Here is an 18,268-nt window from a genome sequence, read left to right on the forward strand (position 1 = left end):
AAGTCCAAAAATATAATAAATATTTTGTAACTGTTCCATGTGTTCTAAAAACATTTTATTCTGCAGCTCTTGGGAGTATAATTTTGTGTGTCCTTTAGGTAAAGTTTGTCAAAAGTACATTCACATTTTTTATGTCCCTACTGTTATTATGTTTGACTTGATCATTAGGAAGTAATTCTCTTTATCACCAGCAAATGCTTTTATCTCAGATATTAGCATAGCTACACCAGTTTTCTGGTGATGATAATTTGCATAGAATATTTCTTACCTGCCTTTTAAATTTGATCTTTTCCACATCTTTACACTTTAGGAGTCTTTTATAAATAGCGTATTGTTGAATTTTTGTGTTCCGTCTGCCAATTTATTGCTTTTAACTGGAGCATCTGGTGTCTTTACATTTAATTTAATTAGTGACACATTTAGGTTCAGATCTACTCATTTCATCTTGTGCTTTCAACTTACTCGACATCTGCTCCCCCCACCCCCCGCCCCCTGCTTTGTTTATTGCCTTCTTTTGGCTTCTTTTAAAAATCGATTTTTCAAAATATATCAAGAATCCAACCCCTTCTCACCACCCCCACTGCCGCCGTTCCCCACCCAGACTATCTCCTTCCTCTGGATAAGGCAGTGGCCTCCTGACTCATCTCCCTGCTTCTGTCCTCCCTCCCACTCTTCACCCTCCCCCGGCCATCTGCTTGCTAAGCAGCAGCCAGAGCGAGCCTCTTAGCGTGTCAGCACATCGTGCTTCCCCGGTGCTGCGAAGCCTGTCTGCGGTGATGCTTGGGGACCCTGCAGGGCCTGCTCCCCGACAGTGAGGAGGCCTCAGCTCTGCCCGCTGCCCTTCCTCCAAGTCCTCCAGACACCCACCCACCTGCAGATCCCCAGTCAGGACAGGGCCCCTCCAGCCTCTCCCAGGGCCAGGCGTTCTCACCCTGCCACACACACATGGCTTTCCTCTTCCACGCCCTTGTTCCAGAATCACTTTCTCAGTCAGCCCTGCCCTGCCCTCCCCTGGCCCTCCTCCTACCCTTGACCCTGTTCTAGTCTCTCATAGTGGTTAGTCACCTTCTGTCACCCTACACAACAGCCCATTATAGTGTCATGTGTTTGTTGTGTCTCTGCCTCTATTAGAAAAGAAGCCCCAGGGATTAACAGACAGATTATATAAAATAAGACAGATTATATAAAATAGATAAATAACAGGGTCCTACTGTAGAGCACAGGGAACTATATTCAATACCTTGTAATAACATATAATGGGGAAAATATAGAAAGGAAGACATATATGTATATTTTTGTATAACTGAATCATTTTGCTGTAAAACTGAAACTAACACTTTGAATCAACTACACTTCAATAAAAAAATTTTTAAAAAGATATGATACAGAACAGTAAAAGAAAGAAAGAAAGAAAGGAAGGAAGGCAGGAAGGAAGGCAGGCAGGCATGTGATAACCCCAGGAAGGAAGGAAGGAAGGAAGGAAGGAAGGAAGGAAGGAAGGGAGGAAGGGAGGGAGGGAGGGAGGGAGGGAGGGGGAGGGAGGGAAAAAGAAGCCCCAGGAGGGGTTTCTGGCTGTTTTGTTCTGAGACACATCTCAAGTCCCTCAAATAGGACCTGGCCCAGGGTAGGGACCCAAAAGATATTGGTGAATAAATATGGGAATTGCCTTTTTTCCCCTTTTCATTGTTTGCAGGTTATATACGCTTATGTCTCTTACTTAAATGTTACCATGGAAGTGACAGCGTGCATATTTATCGAATCAAAGTCTAAAGTTAGGCAAGGGGGTTTTCTTCCTCCTGGACTTTACAATGACCTGTGAACACTTTCAAGATTCTCTATTTACTGTAAATTCTGTTTTGTGTGTGTGTGTGTTTCCGTTTGGGGTGGGGGGTGTTGGTTGTTTTTGAGGAGGGGAATGGGCAAAGATGAAAACTGACTTGTTTTGTGGGAAACTGAATTTAGGATTTGAAGTGTATGTGTGTGAGACGAAAGACACAGGACCTGGAATTCTCCTTTTTGTAGAAAGCAGCCAGCGTCCGGTTATTTGTCGGTTCCTGCGCTGGCTTAACACCCTAAGCAGTTTGATGAGGGCCTTCAGTGGCTTCCAAGGACAGTTGCTCCCTGGTGACCGGCGTACCTCTGGTCCTTGTGAAAACACACATTCCTAGACCCCACACTCAAGTTTCCCTTTGATAAGTCTGGGCAGCTCCTCGGGAGTGAGTAATTTTTTCCAAGTCCCTGGTCTTTCTGAAGCCTCTTTCCCCCCTGTGGAGAGCGCCCCTCTCCAGCGGTCCTCAGCTTCCCCAAAGACTCCTGCATGCAGCCTCGGATCACAGTCAATGTGGCATTTTGTGGGAGCCTGGCATGCGCGTGGGCGTGATCTAAGGGAGCCTGGGAAGTGTAAATGGAAGTTTCAAATCCTCATCTGAGGAACAATTGCAATAGTGTTAAAACTAGGAAGGTCTCTTGGCTTTTCCACGCCCAGACTGTCAGAGCACAGAGGTGTAAAGGATGCAGGTGCGAGGCCTGCCCTGATGCCCACGCGTCGCGTCTGCGCCTGTCTGGACCAGAGTCCGGCTGGGGTGATCACATGCCACAGGCAGGCAGCAGTCAGCCTCTGCGTCCTGTCTCAGGAAACATCATCGTGTGGGGTTACGCTTCCTCTTGGGGTCAGTTTCAAGGTGCGCGCGCGCGCGCGCGCGCACACACACACACACACACACACACACACACGGCATAAGGCGAAGCTACTCCGAGGACAGCGGATAAGTGCCCAACAGTCAGGGGCTCGACAGTGGACCTGCGCTGGTCCTTTCCTCCCAGGAGAACTGTTGGCATCTTCTGGCTGAGCAGATAATCCACCTGGATTGTCCAGGTTATAGGGTCACTGTGTTGCTCTATCAGGATGCCTCTAGGACCCTGTGAAATTGTGATGGACTGTTGGGCTGGTCCGGGAACCTAGAGGAGGCGTGGTATTACCCCTCCCCTCGCCTCTGCCCCACTCCACTCTGTCTAGGTCCCAGTTCTGCCAAATTCCTCACCTCTCCGCTTTACGCTTGGGATGCTAGATACGGAGCTGGAAGATAATGGCTACAGCAGCGCGTCTGACACTACGAAATCCTCATCATTTGCCGCAAGCCCCGCCCCCCTCCTCCTTCTGTGCCTATTGTGGGTACCAGTCTTGCCCACCTTTTCCTGAGGCTCCATGTTTATTGGCTTTCACGTAACCAATTATCCCTTCCTTGAAATACTCCTTTTGCTTGGCATTTCTGGCTCCACTGAATCTACAAGCTCTTATGTTTTGAATTTGAGTTGCCGTTTTCAGATTACTTTCCAAAAAGGGGCTTAGAAATTGCACATTCCCACCGGAAATGCAAACGCCTGCAGTCTAGGTTACTGGGTCCTTTGCCAGTCGGTTTGAGAGTGATACGACATTGGCAGTTTGCATTGTTTTTTCATGACTACTACTTAGAGCGAACAGCTTTTTTATACATTCTTGGCCTTCTGGATTTTTTTTTTTTTTTTTTTTGTAAATGGCCTGTTTGTGTCTTTTGCCTGAGTTTCTGTTGGGTCGTTTATCTTTATCTTGATAGTTTGTTTAGAGGGATATCAGCACTTTGCTGAAATATGTGTTACCACTGTTTGTCTGTAGATATCTTTGTATGTTGTTTATTTTTGCCATATTTTAAAATATTGCGAAGTATTTTTATTATTTTCTTTATAATTTCTGGCTATTTTGTGTTGTGAAAGATCTTCTTCTTGCCAAAGTCATACAGATATTAAATATTCAATACATTTTCTTGTAGTATGTTTATAGTTACCTTTTTAACATTTATGTCTTTGATTTACCTGCAATTTATTTCTGTGTGTGGGTGGGATGGGATATAAGTTTTTATCTGCCAGCTTCATTTACTAAATGGACCACTGTTTTCCCTGGGAACTGAAGTCCATGTGGGCCTACATTGTTTTCATCATGCGTTGATCAGCACAGCTTTATGGTAGAAGCAAACCCTCCCTGGCTCTTATGCTATGCTTCAGTTTTCTTTGTCTGCTCTTAGAAGTGTATAAATAAAACAAAAGAGCTTAGGACAGTGCCTCTTTTTGGGTTTTCTGTGGACTTTATTTTACTTAAAAATTCACCATTTGCCTGTGGAAAATATTAGACATCTATAAATGTATACAGAATAGTAGTACCCTGGCTTCCCATATACCCATCTCCCAGAGTCTATAATTATCAAATTTTGTCCAGTCTTGATTTTGTTTTCTTTTAATTTCATTTTACTTTTCAAAATAATTTTTGGAGGGAGAGGTAATTAGATTCATTCATTCATTCAAATGGAAGTACTGGGGATTGAGCCCAGGACCAGGTGTGCTCTACCACTGAGCTATACCCTCCCCCAGACTTGATATTTTTATACCCTCAACCACTGCCACTACAGCTACAAGTATAAAAATGTTCACCATTTTTATTAATGTTACTACTTTCTTATCAGTTCTTTCCTTCCTACTTCAAAGTAATTGCATCTAATTCTCAAAAATACAACACTGGAACTCTGATTGACTTCCAACGCCCAAGAGTCTGCTCAGCTGTGAACGTTTTAATGGGAAAAAGGGAAGGTGGAGGATATGGTTCAGTGGTAGAGTGTGTGCTTAGCATGCATGAGGTCCTGGGTTTAATCCCCAGTACCTCTGTTACCTCTCATAAATAAATAAATAAATAAATAAATAAATAAATAAATAAATGAATGAATGAATGAATGAAAATAGAGACATAATCTCAGATGATCACTGAAATGGGGGTCAGAGTCATCACCCCACCCCCCACGGCATGCAGGCTTGTTGACTTGTGATCTTTCCTTAGATGCTGTCTTGTTCAGAGTTTGTTCACAAGATGATGGAAAGAAGCCGGAAAGAGATCTGGCCATCTGTTAATTACTTATTCTCCATTTCTACTCTTCGATCTAGGAAAGAACTATCAAGTCAGGCAAGGCATTGTGTGATCAGAAGATTGGAAAGGTGTATTTGGGCCACAGATGAGTAGGGTATGGGGGCACCTGGTTTAAGGTTGGTGACAATATAGCTTAAGGTTAGTAACAAGACAAAAGGGGCCTCCCGCAGAGAACCCCTTCCTGCCAAAAGCTGCTTACAAAACATTTAAAGAATATACAATGGAGAAAATACAGTCTCTTCAGCAAATGGTGTTCAGAAAACTGGACAGCCACATGTAAATTAGTGAAGTTGGAACACTCCCTCAACCATACACAAAAATAAACTCAAAATGGCTTAAAGACTTAAACATAAGACAAGACACTATAAACCTCCTAGAAGAAAACATAGGCAAAATATTCTATGACATAAATCGTAGCAATATTCTCCTAGGGCAATCTACCCAGGCAATGGAAGTAAAAGTGAAAATAAACAAATGGGACCTAATGAAATTTATAAGCTTTTGCAAAGGAAACTGTAAGTAAAACAAAAAGACAACGTATAGAATGGGATAAAATATCTGCAAATGATGCGACTGACAAAGGCTTAATTTACAGGATATATAAACAGCTCATACAACTTAAAAACAATAACAACAACAAAAAAAAAACCCACCCAATCCAAAAATGGTCAGAAGACCTAAATAAGCAGTTCTCCAATGAAGCCATTCAAATGGCAAAATGCTCAATATCGCTAATTATCAGAGAAATGCAAATCAAAACTACAATGAGGTGTCACCTCACACCACTCAGAATGGCCATCATTCAAAAGTCCACGAACGATAAATGCTGGAGAGAGTGTGGAGAAAAGGGAACCCTCCCACACTGTTGGTGGGAATGCAGTTTGGTGCAACCATTATGGAAAACAGTATGGAGATTCCTCAAAAAACTAAAAATAGATTTACCCTATGATCCAGCAATCCCACTACTGGGCATGTATCTGAAGGGAACTCTAATTTGAAAAGGTACATGCACCCCAATGTTCACAGCAGCACTATTTACATAGCCAAGACATGGAAGGAACCTAAATGTCCATCGACAGATGACTGGATAAAGAAGTTGTGGTATATTTATACAATGGACTATTATTCAGCCATAAGAAAAGAATAAAATGTCATTTGCAGCAACATGGATGGACCTGGAGACTGTCATACTAAGTGAAGTAAGCCAGAAAAAGAAAGAAAAATACCATATGATACCACTCGTATGTTAAATCTAAAAAAAGAAAGAGAAGACACTAATGAACTTACCTGCAAAACAGAAATAGACTCCCAGACATGGTAAACAGTTGTATGGTTACCAGGGAGAAAGGGGGTGAGAAGGGATAAGTTGGGAGTTCAAGATTTGCAAATATTAACTGCTATGTATAAAATAAAAAACAAATTTCTACTGTACAGCACAGGGAACTATATTCAATGTCTTGTAGTAACCTATAATGAAAAAGAATATGAAAAGGCATCTATGTATGTGCATGTATGAATGAAACACTATGTTGTACACTAGAAATTGATGTATTATAACCAACTATACTTCAATAAATATATAATTTTTTAAAAGAGGCAATTGTAAAATAATAACAATAAAAAAGATTTTTTTAAAAATTACATTCCCGCAAGTCACACTCATTCAGTTTCCTGAAGTGTTTACCTGGACAGGTAACTCCCTACTCAGCACTGCCTGAGACAGAGGTTCCTGACTTCAGGGCCTGTCACCCGGGGTGGGATGAGCTTTCAAAGGCAGGACCCCACCTTGTACCCTGGGGCATAGCTGTGCTTCTTTGCCACACAGCTTACTTGCCTTTGTAGGTGATCTCAAGCAGACTTTGCCGAAGTGGAGAGAGAACCACAGAGCCATCTGTTGAAGGAGAAAGGAAAAATCCCTTTTCAGGCCACTGTCCTGGTAGGCGGCCTCCCAGCCGATCACCGCTTACCCACAGGGAGAGCCTTCAAGGATGCAAGCGATGCATCTTCATCGGCGATGACACTAACAAAACGCATTACTTCTCCCTTGTTTCCCGCTCTCTCAGAAGCGCCTGGTTCCCTCCCATGTGCTTTGAACCTCAGTGCACACCACAGCATCAGCTCTTGGGCTTAAAACCAGTGGCATTTTGCAGGTTTGCTAGGGAGAAAAGTGTCTTGCTCTAGGAGTCATTAAGGAGGTAAAACCTTTCTCATTCTTGAGTGTGGTTTCCACCCCCCCCCCATTTTTTCAAGACTGTAGGTATTACAGATAATCACTGTTCAATTTAGAATTTATTCCCCCTGGAGAGGCAGATGGCTTCACAGTGATTTATAGCAAGTGAGGTCTGCAGAATTATGAAGAGTGGAGATAAGAATGAATGTAGGGCAAGAGAGAGGGGGAAAGAAAAGGAAAACAATTTTGAGCAGGGATTTAGGGCCAGGTGATACGGTTTAAAGCATAGGGGAGAAAATGAGATACTTGGACACAGCATGTTGTAGCCAGAGGCACTGCACTGGCGCCCTGTGAACCGGGAGGGTGGAAGCAAACCCGCGACATCATTCCTGGGCTACACGCAGGAGGAGTAACTGAGAGCCTGCCCCCAACTTCACATCCCCTTTTAGTCCAGGGCCTGATGGGTAATCCACCTTCTTCATCCCTGGCACCTTTTTAGGATGGAATGTTTCCCATTACTGGTTTGGGACATCAGACTTTCATTAGCTTGTGAATCAGCCAGTCGATGTTAGCATATGGCCCATTCTAATGTTGTGGGCAGTTAGGTTCTGGTCTCTTTGCAGAAAGAATTCAGAGGTGAGACATGGAGGTTGAGAAGGTAAAGTAGGGGGTTATTAAGGGATAGACAGTACACCCTTAAGAAGAGAGCGAGCAGAGTCAGGTGAGCAGCTGCACCGAGTTTCTTTGACAAGCTGGTTACGCAGGGCGTAAAAATGAATGGGCGGAATGTTCGTTGGGGAAGAAGGGGTTTGGAGTTGTATTCCCTGACTTCCATCTCAGCTCCACCTTCCGGAGGGGAGGAGGGATTTTTGTCTTTATTTAGTCTGGATCAGAAATGTCATGGCATCGGTACATGATGGGTGCTTCTAATCTGCAAGGCTAATTTTATTGAAATGAGGGTGTAATGAGCAAAAGATTACATTCAGATGGTAGAGATTCCTTTCTCTCTCTTTTTTCATTATAAGCTATACCATATGAACAAAAAAGTGCATTGAAAATTCTGAATGACCTAAAGAATAAAATACACAGCCATGTACCCAGCACACAGGCAGGGACATGATCATACCTCAGAATTTACTGATGTACCCCCTCCCCCACCCACAGAGGTCACCACTGTCCTAAATCACCTACATTTATACAGGTCTTCCTCAATTTATGCTGAGGTTACATCCTGATAAATCCATTATCAAGTGAAAATATCCTAAGTCAAAAATGCTTTGGGGTTGGGGGTGCATAGCTCAGTGGTAGAGCATGTGCTTAGCATACACAAGGAAACGAAGTCTCTTGAAAAATCTCTTAAAAATGCATTTAATATACTTAACCTAACAAACATCATAGTTTAGCCTAGTTGACCTCAAACATGCTCAAAACACTTATATTAGCCTATAGTTTGGGCAAAATCATCTAACACAATGGCTGTTTTATAATAGAGTGTTGACTATCTCATGTAACCTATTGAATACGGCACTGAAGGTGAAAAACAGAATGGATGTGTGGGTACAGGGTGGTTGTAAGTGTATAAGTGGTTTACCATGGAGATCACATGGCTGACTGGGAGCCTCCGTCACTCCCACTGCCCGGCATTACGAGAGCGCATCATACCACTTACCGCTAGCCTGGGGAAAGATCAAAATTCAAAATTTGAGGTACAGTTTCTCCTGAATGCATATCAATTTTGTACCATCATAAAGTCAAAAAAAAGTGTCAGGGAAACCACTGTTAAGTCCGGGACCATCTATATTGCCAGGCGTGCAGTATTGTGCTTGGATCTGCCGCTGTTTGCACTTTCTGTAAATGGGTTGTGTGTAGTCTTCTGTGACTTGCTTCTTTCTCTTCCTGTGGTTTATATATCCAGCCGTGTTCATGCCTGGAGCCGTTGTGCACTCATTTTCTCTGAAATTTGGATTCCACTCTGTGGCTGGGTCTGACTCATGTACCCGCTCTGCAGTGGAAGGGCATCTCGTGGGCTCTGTGTGAGTAGGACCAGTGTGGCTGCTGGCTTGTGCCTGCTCCCTGGTGCACATGTGTGAGGACCAGAGGAAGTGGTTTGGTCACCGGAACACAGGTGCATTTCATCTTTACTGGGTCAGGACATGCGGTTTTTCCAAACAGTTGCGCCACATTTGACCTTTACCAGCAACAAAAGTTCCTAACCTATAATGAAAAAGATTATGAAAACGTAGATATATATGTATGACTGAAACGTTATACTGTACACCAGACATTGACACATTGTAACTGACTATATTTCAATTTTAAAAAAGTTCCATTTTCTCCATACCTTGTCCTTGTATGGCATTGTTCATTTCAAATATTTTGCCAGCCTGGTAGGTATAATATAGTATCCCTTTGTGGTCTTATTTTTCATTTATTTTCATAAAAATTTGATTGTGAGAATTTTTTCCATGTCTATCACTTTTTTGTTCTTCCATTTCTGAAAAATTTCTGCTTATGTCAATGGCCCATTTTGCCATAGGATTGTTTGTTTTTTCTTATTAAATCTTAGGAATGCTTTAAATAATCTGAGTACCATGTCTTAATCAGTGACATGTTTGGTAAATAGCTCCTCACAGTATGTGGTCTGTCCACTCAGTTTCTTAATAGTTTTAATACTTTTTACGTGAAGCGGTTTATAATTCATTTTAGTCATGTTCATCAATCACTTCCTTTATGGTGCTCATAGTTTTTCTGATTTAAGAAATTCTTCCTCAGTTCAGAGTCATAAAATATTTTCTATATTCTCATCTAGAATTTGTATAGTTTAGCCTTAACTTAGGAAGTTATTTTTGGCATGGTGGGGGTCCAATTTCACTCTTTGGATTTGCATAAGCACTTGTCTTCCCATCGTATCGTGCAGTCTGTTCTTTTCCAACTGATCTGTAAAATCATCTGTCGTATATCAAATGTCCATATATATGTGATCCTTTTTTTAGGTTTTCTATTCTGGACCGCTTCTCTGTGTGTCTTTCCCTGTACCAGAGACACAGTGTCTTCTCCTGTCCTTGTTTGATGAGTCTGGTTATTCCTGGAGGGCCTGTCCTCCACTTTTGCTCTTTTTCTTCAGTGTGCCTTGGACTTTGTGCTTCCAAATAAATTTTGCAATTAATTTGTATTAACTTGTGTGTGTCTTCAAACATACATCACCTTTTTTCCTGAAAGATAACTTGGCTGTCCATGAAGTCCCAGGTTCCAAGTTTTACCCCCTCTACCCCCATCTTAAAATATATTTCTCCTTGAATGCTGTGTGGCCAATGGAAAAATCTTTAATTTGATTTTCATTCTTTTGTGTTTGTTTATTTTGAAAATAGTTTACTGTGGAAAATGTATATAACATGAAATGTACGATTTTAACCATTTATAGGTGTACATTCAGTCACATTGAGTACACACACATTGTTGTGCAACCATCACCACCATTCCTCTCTAGAACTTTTTTATCTTCTCCAATGGAAACTCTGTATCCATTAACTACTAACTCACAGTTCCCTACCTAATTCCATTCTCCTTTCTGCCTCTAGGAATTTGACTATTCTAGATACTTCATATAAATGGAATCATATAATATTTGTCTTTTTATTACTAGCTAATTTCACTCATTATAGTGTCCCTAAGTTTTATCCATTTTGTAATGTGTCAGAATTTCCTTCCTTTTTAAGACTATTTGAATAATATTTCATAGTATGGATACAACTTAGTTTGCTTATCCATTCATTTATTGATGGACATTTGAGTTACTTCCACTTTTTGGCTCTTGTGAATGATTCTGCTATCCACAAGGCTGTCCAAATATCTGTCCAAGTGCCTGCTTGAACAGATATACCCAGAAGTAGAATTGCTGGGTCATATAGTAATTCTCTGTTTAATTTTTTGAGGAACCACTATATTGTTTTCTACAGAGGTTCTACCATTTTACATTCCTAGCAGCAATGAAAAAGGGTTCTAATTTCCCTACATCCTAACCAACACTTGAGATTTTCTGGTTTTTTGATGACAGCCATCCTAATGGCCGCAAAGCAGCATCTCATTGCGGCTTTAGTTTGCATTTCTCTAGTGATCACTGGTGTTGGGCATCCTGCCATGTGTTTATTAGCCATCTGTATATCTTCTCTGGAGAAATGGCTATTTAAGTCCTTTACTCACTTTTGAATTGGGTTGCTTGGGTTTTCGGTTTAGTTGTAGGAGTTCTTTATATATTCTATTTTATATATGCTCTATTCATTGCTTATCAGATATATGATTTTCAATATTCTATCCCATCCCATAGGTTGCCGTTTCACTCTGTTGATGGTGTCGTTTGATGTATGGAAGGTTTTGATTTTGATGAAGTCCAGTTTGTTTGTTGTTGTTGCCTGTGCTTTGGTGTTATACTGAAGAAACCTTTGCCAAATCCAAGGTCACGATAATGTTCCTCTATGTTTTCTTCTAAGAGTTTTGTACTTTCAGCCCTTACATATAGGTCTTTGATCCACTTCGAGGTAATTTTTATATACAGTGTAAGGTAAGGACCCACGTTCATTCTTTGTGTGTGGATATCCAGTTGAAAAGACTATCCTTTCCATGCTGAATGGTCTTGACACCCTTGTTCAAAATTACTGGACCGTATATGCAAGGGTTAACTTCTGGACTCTCTATTTTATGCCATTGGTCTTTCTGTACGTCTGTCCTTATGCCCATACCACACTGTTTTGATTACTGTAGCTTTGTAGTAAGTTTCAAAATCAGGAAGTGCGAGACCTCCGACTTTGTTCTTTATCAAGAATGTTTTGGCTACTGATTCTTATTCTTTGGCATTTAGTTTCTTCCCATTTCTATTTCAGAATTCAGTTAGGCTTACAAAGATGTCTAATTTATCCATGTGGGTGGGAGAGGTCAAAGGAGAAGCCAGCTCAGGGTCTGGAGCTCCAGGTTGTTCAGGACCTGTAGGGACAGGACAGGCCATTGCCAGGCTCTGGGCGCACCACCCAACAGGGGCACTCCATATATGCAGGACGGATCCTCAGACTTCACCCAGCACCAGGTGTCAACATGTAGGAACACGGGATTTCTGTAGCCCGATGTGGTGTAGTCTGTGTAGGGTGCACCCAGAGCCTTCCCCTCCCCTGTGCTAGTGATGGCCCTCCTAGCTTACAAGCTTCCTGGGGTTCTGATGCCTGCAAGAAAACCCTGCATTACAGATAAGCAAGTGGATCTCAGGAGTCAAGATGCTGTTTGTAACACTTGACCCCACCCCACCGTGGAGCACAGTGCACTCACCTGGGCTAGGTTTTGGTCCACAGGAACCCTCCAGACTCAGGATGCTGCCATCCTGAGTGGTGACACTGTGACCCCACATTGGAGCTTGGGACACCCCACCAGGAAGGAAAAGTGGTTATTAGCCTGGCCTCTCGAATTCCCTGAGGAGCACATCACGATGCAGGCAAGGATTATGAACAGCTTCCTAACTTTGAGATTCCCTGTGGGCTGCACCACCTGAGATTCTCATGGAATGTCAGAAGGTAGGGCTCTGTTTGTGAGCCCCTCTCCTGAGACATCAGCATAGTGCATGAACTTCTCATGGCTCTGACCCCACACTCACTTCTCTGAGTCCATACCCAGAAAGGAGAATTTTTCATTTATCCTGACCTACCTCTGAATGCCTGCCTTTATTTAAAAGTGAAAGGGTGACCTACACTGTTGGTGAGAAAGTAAATTGGTGCAGCCACTGGGGAGGACAGTATGAAGGTTCCTTAAAAACTGAAACATAGGCTTACCATATGATCCAGCCATCCCACTCTTGAGCGTATATCCAGAGGAGCTTTAATTTAAAAAGACACATGCACCCCAGTGCTCATAGAAGCACTATTTACAATAGCAAGGCACAGAAACTACCTAAATGCCATCGACAGATGACTGGATAAAGAAGGGGTGTGTGTGTGTGTGTGTGTGTGTGTGTGTGTGTGTGTGTGTGTGATGGAATACTATTTAGCCATAAAAAAGAATTAAATAATGCTATTTGCAGCTACGTGGATGGGCCTAGAGATTATCATATTAAGTGAAGAAAGTCAGATAGAGAAAGACAGATGCCATATGATATCACTTATACGTGGAATCGGAAAAAAAAAGTACAAATTCTATTTACAAACCAAAAACAGACTCACACACATAGAAAACAAACCATGGTTACCAAAGAAGAAAATGTGGGAAGGGTAAATTAGTGATTGAGGACTAACAGACACACACTACTATATATAAAATAGATAAACAGCAAAGACCTACTGTGTAGCACAGGGAACTGTATTCAATTCCTTATGATAACATATAAAGGAAAATAATCTGAAAAGAAAATATATATGTACATATATATATAACTGAATCACTTTGCTGTATACCTGAAACTAACACTGTAGATCAACTACACTCCAATAATAAATAAAACTGAAAAAAAATTAAAGGATGGGATGGTGTGTGAAGGAGGGAGATTTGGGGGCCTGGGATTTACTCTGAAGACCGTTTCAAGTTCATATCAAATATTTAAATCATTTTAACATTTGAAATGTGTACATTTTAAAACAAAAAATAAATCTTAAAACTTAAATTTGAAATTCTCAATTTTAGTGAAATGTGAATATTCTCTCTTATTCTTGTCTTTTCCAGAGTTCTCCGGGGCTGTGGTCTCACGCCATCTACTGGGGCAACCATGGGCCATTTCCAGCAGGGACGGTGCAGCGTTGCCCTGGGTGCCTGACTACCACCACCTCCAGAGAATCGCAGTGTCTAAAAGGTAAGTCCCATGTTCGTGGGTTCCCTAATGACCGTACCAGAGGGGCAGGTGCAGTCAACATCTCCAGCAACAGCGCTCGGAGTGGTCCTGGGAACAGAGTACCTGAGAATCAGGCTTAAAGCCAAGGAGGAATAGACTGTTAATTTATCCACTAATGCCCATGGAGAGCATCCACAATGTCCCTTGCAGAACACCCCCCACCGCCCTGGGCGTGGATGCTGATGGCCAACTGGTAAGCAGTTACTGTAGGTTCCAAGGAAGACAGCAGGCTAGATGTGGGCATTTGGCTAAACCCCAGGTGCCGGTTCCTGTGACAAGAAGCAAAGCCTCCAGCCTCTGTTTATCAGGAGAGTAACAGGCTCTTATTTTCTGACTTGTCCCGCAGGTGACAGTGACTAGGAAGAGGCTCTCCTGGCCGAGGCCCCGGTGCACGGAGAGGAGGAACCAGAAATCTCCTAATTGGTACCACATACATCAGGTCAGTTAAGTTTCTTATTTTCCAGACTCACCAACCAAAAAATTACACCCAAGTCGGAACCATCTGCAAGCTGGCGTTGCATCCATGCATGTCTCCAGGTTCACAGACCTCATTGCCTCACTCCTCTGTCCTTGTGGTCTGGACCTTAGATGAGCTTATCTCCCCAAGTCTCATAGGGGTTCGGGGAGGGTACACAGCATGTCACAGCTCATCACAGTGGCAGCACTGGGGCTGGGATTAGACCAGATTTCTGGCTCTGAAGCAGCAGCAGTCAGCACACACCCAGCCCTGTGTGCAAAGGGAGCCCCTCCAAGTGCTTGTCTTGAAGAAAGGAACGGGAGACATGCATCAGTAGCATGGGATTTTAACTCACCCCACAACATGTAAAATTAATTCCACACATGCTAGTATAAAAGTTTCCATCATTCTCTACTTAGCTCACTTTCTGTAAAGGTCCAGACAGTAAATATGATCTCCATTTTAACTGCTCAGCTCAGCTCAGCTGCTTGGGAAAGTGACCACCCACCAGACAACCGTGATGGATGTGGCTGGGTTCCAGGACAGCGTCATTCACAACGTCAGTTGGTGGACCCACACGTGGCCCACGGGCCATCTTCTGGGAGCCCCAAATGATGGAGGCAGATGGATGCACTTGTGTTTCATCAGGCATGACCAGGTTACCACCAGTGGCCCAGCGCTGGTTCACTGGTGGGAGTCACCCTCACGTGCCACGTGCTGGGTGCTTCTCCCCAGCAACTGGCTGGCACAGCCCACCTGGGCTTAGGCTGTAAGATGCCCTTTTATCCCTCTAGCTGGGATTATTCTGCCTCAGAAATCAGAAGTCTTTATGGATTTTGTTGGACTGTTGTTGGGAGTATGACAGCTCTTGGGAAGACGGCATTGTCTTCAGCAAGTATAGTTGCTCAGCCAACTCTGGATGGACGTGGAGTCTTTCCGAAGAGCCCAGCGAGGGGTGAGGGCTGAGGTGGGCGGCATATGCCTCCCTGATAAAGGCATAGGTGGGATGAGCGACAACACAGTTACACTGTAGGAGTGTTACACGTCCGTATCACTTGGAAGAGGATTCGAAATCTTGCAACTCGGGTTCGAAATCTTGCAACTCCAGGTTAACCTCGCTAAGATTAATTAGGATCAGGCATTTGATTTTTAACAACCTAGTCTGTCTTCTCTTCAATCTGTTGCCACTGGAATTGACAGAAAGCGGGATGACATCAGAGTCTTTTATTACTGTTTTTAAAGTATTTTTTCCTTACAATTTGATTTAGGTGTAATTGACATGCAGCACTGTATACTTCTTTTGGAGGGGGGTGAAATTAGGTTTTATTTATATTTTAATGGAGGTACTGGGGATTGAACCCAGGGCCTTGTGCTTGCGAGGCCCATGCCCTACCACTGAGCTACACCCTCCCTACCCCAGACTTTTATTACCTGATGTCTCACGTGAGCCATCAGGCAGCATCCCAGACCGGCTCCGGCATATGTCACGGCAGGGAAGGCTGGTCTCTCCTCTCCACTGGGGCTCCGCGTGCTTCCTCACGGATGCTGGCTCTCTGTTCTCTCCTGCAGATGGATGGTTTCTAGCCTGCTTCCAAACCCCACCTCAGCGGAGTGCTGGGCGGCCCTTCTACATGATCCTATGATTCTTGATATGGACGCGGTCCTGTCAGACTTTGTTCGGTCCACGGGGGCAGAACCTGGTCTGGCCAGAGACCTGCTGGAAGGTAGGTCAGTCCCCCGGGTCCCCCAACCACCCTCTTGGGCATAACTGCCCTTCAACCCAGAGGTCTTGGAGATTTCTGTTACCTGGTACTTGGATTCCTTAAAAAGTAAAAGAAGGTGTTGGTGAAGAAATGACATTTGTTACTCTTTTTTTATATAAGTTTAATTATGACCTGTTTTTTCTTTAATGGAGGCACTGGGGATTGAACCCAGAACCTCATGCATGTCATGCTAGGCATGTGCTCTCTCACTGAGCTATACCCACTTCCCACTTGTGTTACTCTAGATTTTATTTGGGGGATGGAATGGACCACTCAACTCTCCATAGTAAAAGAGCAGAAGGCATTAGCTAGGCTTTGCTTTGCATTAAAGCTTATAGATGTTGAGTCAAAAATCTAGGGGTCGGGGGTATAGCTCAGTGGGAGAGCATGTGCTTAGATGCACAGGGTCCTAGGTTCAATCCCCAGTACTTCCATTAAAAGATAATAATAAAATAAATTTAAAATAAGTAACAAAAATCTATCACTGGTTATTTTTTTAAAGAAACCGTATTCAGTAAATCAGACATGATAGAACATTCAAGAAAAACACTTTTATTGGAGACCTTACCTTCTTATCTTTGTCTTAGCTGAGACAAAATACTTTAGGCCAAAATTTTTGATGAAAAGAAAAAAGGCACCTAATACCCAATAAAATAGTCGAGAATAATTCACAAGTAAGAAGGCAATTCACCCTCAAGCCTTTAATGTAGATACCATTCACTCGGTGACAGTGTGCACAGTCCAGAGTTAGAACGTTTTCAGGTAGTTCTTCAGCTATCATCATCATGAAATAAAATCAATGTTTCGTTTCGGTCTCTAGAATGGATTTACTTTGTGTACTTTTGAAATTGCTTTTTTTATAGTGGGGTGAAGAGAAGAGGTGGGAAGAATCAATTTCAGCTTCTCAGGACAGTCTTGTGTGTGAAAGGAGAGAATTTTTAAATGATTACTCTTTGCTTCAAACGTATAAACTCCTCCTTGTGAAATTAGCAAATACTCAGTCCAGTAGTGTAAGTCCGAATGAGTCCTTAATTCACTGAGGGTGGAAAATAAGAACTACTGTACATTTGCATGAATGGAGGTAACTACTTAGTCCTGTTGAAAATTAAGAACCGCCTGCTGGATGATTCTGATAAAACAGCAATACCATAGCATAGTTTTTCAATTTCCCTGAACCTCCCAGAATTTCTAACAAACTCAGGGCTTAGAATAAACTATGCCTAGAGAATGTTTGTGATGTATGTGAATTAAAGTGTGATTCTCACTTCTTGGTAGTCACATTATATAATATCTCCCTGAGAGTTTTCACTGCTTTTCTGAATTTCAGTGAGCGGTAGTATGGGGAAGTAGATTATTAATGAGGTTGGCAGTGAGGGCTGGGTCAAGTCCAGACTCAATATTTGCTGCCTATTAGATGTAGGGCAAATGATCTTATTTCCCTTAGCCTCAGTTTTTTTTTCCTATACATTGACCCTAACCCACCTTCTAGAGTGATGATGGACATTAAAGTTGTGACGTAAATGTTGTGATGTGGGTGGCGTGACCAGCATATAGCTAATGCTCAAATAGTGGGAGAAGATCTTGTTAGTTGTTGCCTTCTTTGCAACTAGTTACTAACTTTGCCGTTGCTATCTGGTTAACCTTCAGTAAGAAACAAGAGTTGTCAGCTCTTTTCTTTTTTAATTTTATTTTTGCAGGTAAAACACAGGGATGCCTTTGCACATCATTTCTTTGGGACTTCAGTCTTCCCAGAACTTTTCTCAGTTTTAGCTCCGCCTCCTGCCCCGTTTCCAATATTAAGGATTGGGGGTGGGGCTGTCAATCAAAGAACAGAATTTTCAGAACTCGGAAGGGCAGCCTTCTTGTTTCCAGGACACTGTCCAGAGGAGTTAAACCAATTTAGACATTTCTTCCTCTAACGTCCTCTTGCCCTGATGATGTGAGGAAGTGAGAGTTCAGGAGCGAGCAGGATGCTTTATCTATCTCCATGACCTTATTCACTGATTCGTCTACAATGGGTGATTCCTCTGAACATCACCACAGCTTTCCAATTCTCCTGCGTGTGCAATGG

At 42.7% G+C, this 18,268-nt stretch overlaps 1 protein-coding gene and 1 non-coding gene across 2 annotated transcripts in view; one reads left to right on the forward strand and one right to left on the reverse strand.

The window, feature by feature from the left end:
- The window catches only part of OTUD7A (OTU deubiquitinase 7A), a 208,576-nt gene that overhangs the window by 99,029 nt on the left and 91,279 nt on the right, over positions 1 to 18,268 (forward strand). The window contains exons 2-4 of the mRNA XM_072950654.1: positions 13,812 to 13,938; positions 14,324 to 14,416; positions 16,004 to 16,158. Of these exons, the coding sequence (XP_072806755.1) occupies positions 16,008 to 16,158 (151 nt within the window). The 5' untranslated portion in view covers positions 13,812 to 13,938; positions 14,324 to 14,416; positions 16,004 to 16,007. The remainder of the gene's footprint in view (positions 1 to 13,811; positions 13,939 to 14,323; positions 14,417 to 16,003; positions 16,159 to 18,268) is intronic.
- TRNAA-CGC (transfer RNA alanine (anticodon CGC)) lies at positions 15,773 to 15,845 on the reverse strand. Its single transcript has one exon. It is a non-coding gene; the product is annotated as a tRNA-Ala (tRNA).

Source organism: Vicugna pacos, chromosome 27 (genome assembly GCF_048564905.1).
Source record: "Vicugna pacos chromosome 27, VicPac4, whole genome shotgun sequence".
Taxonomy (NCBI): Eukaryota; Metazoa; Chordata; class Mammalia; order Artiodactyla; family Camelidae; genus Vicugna; species Vicugna pacos.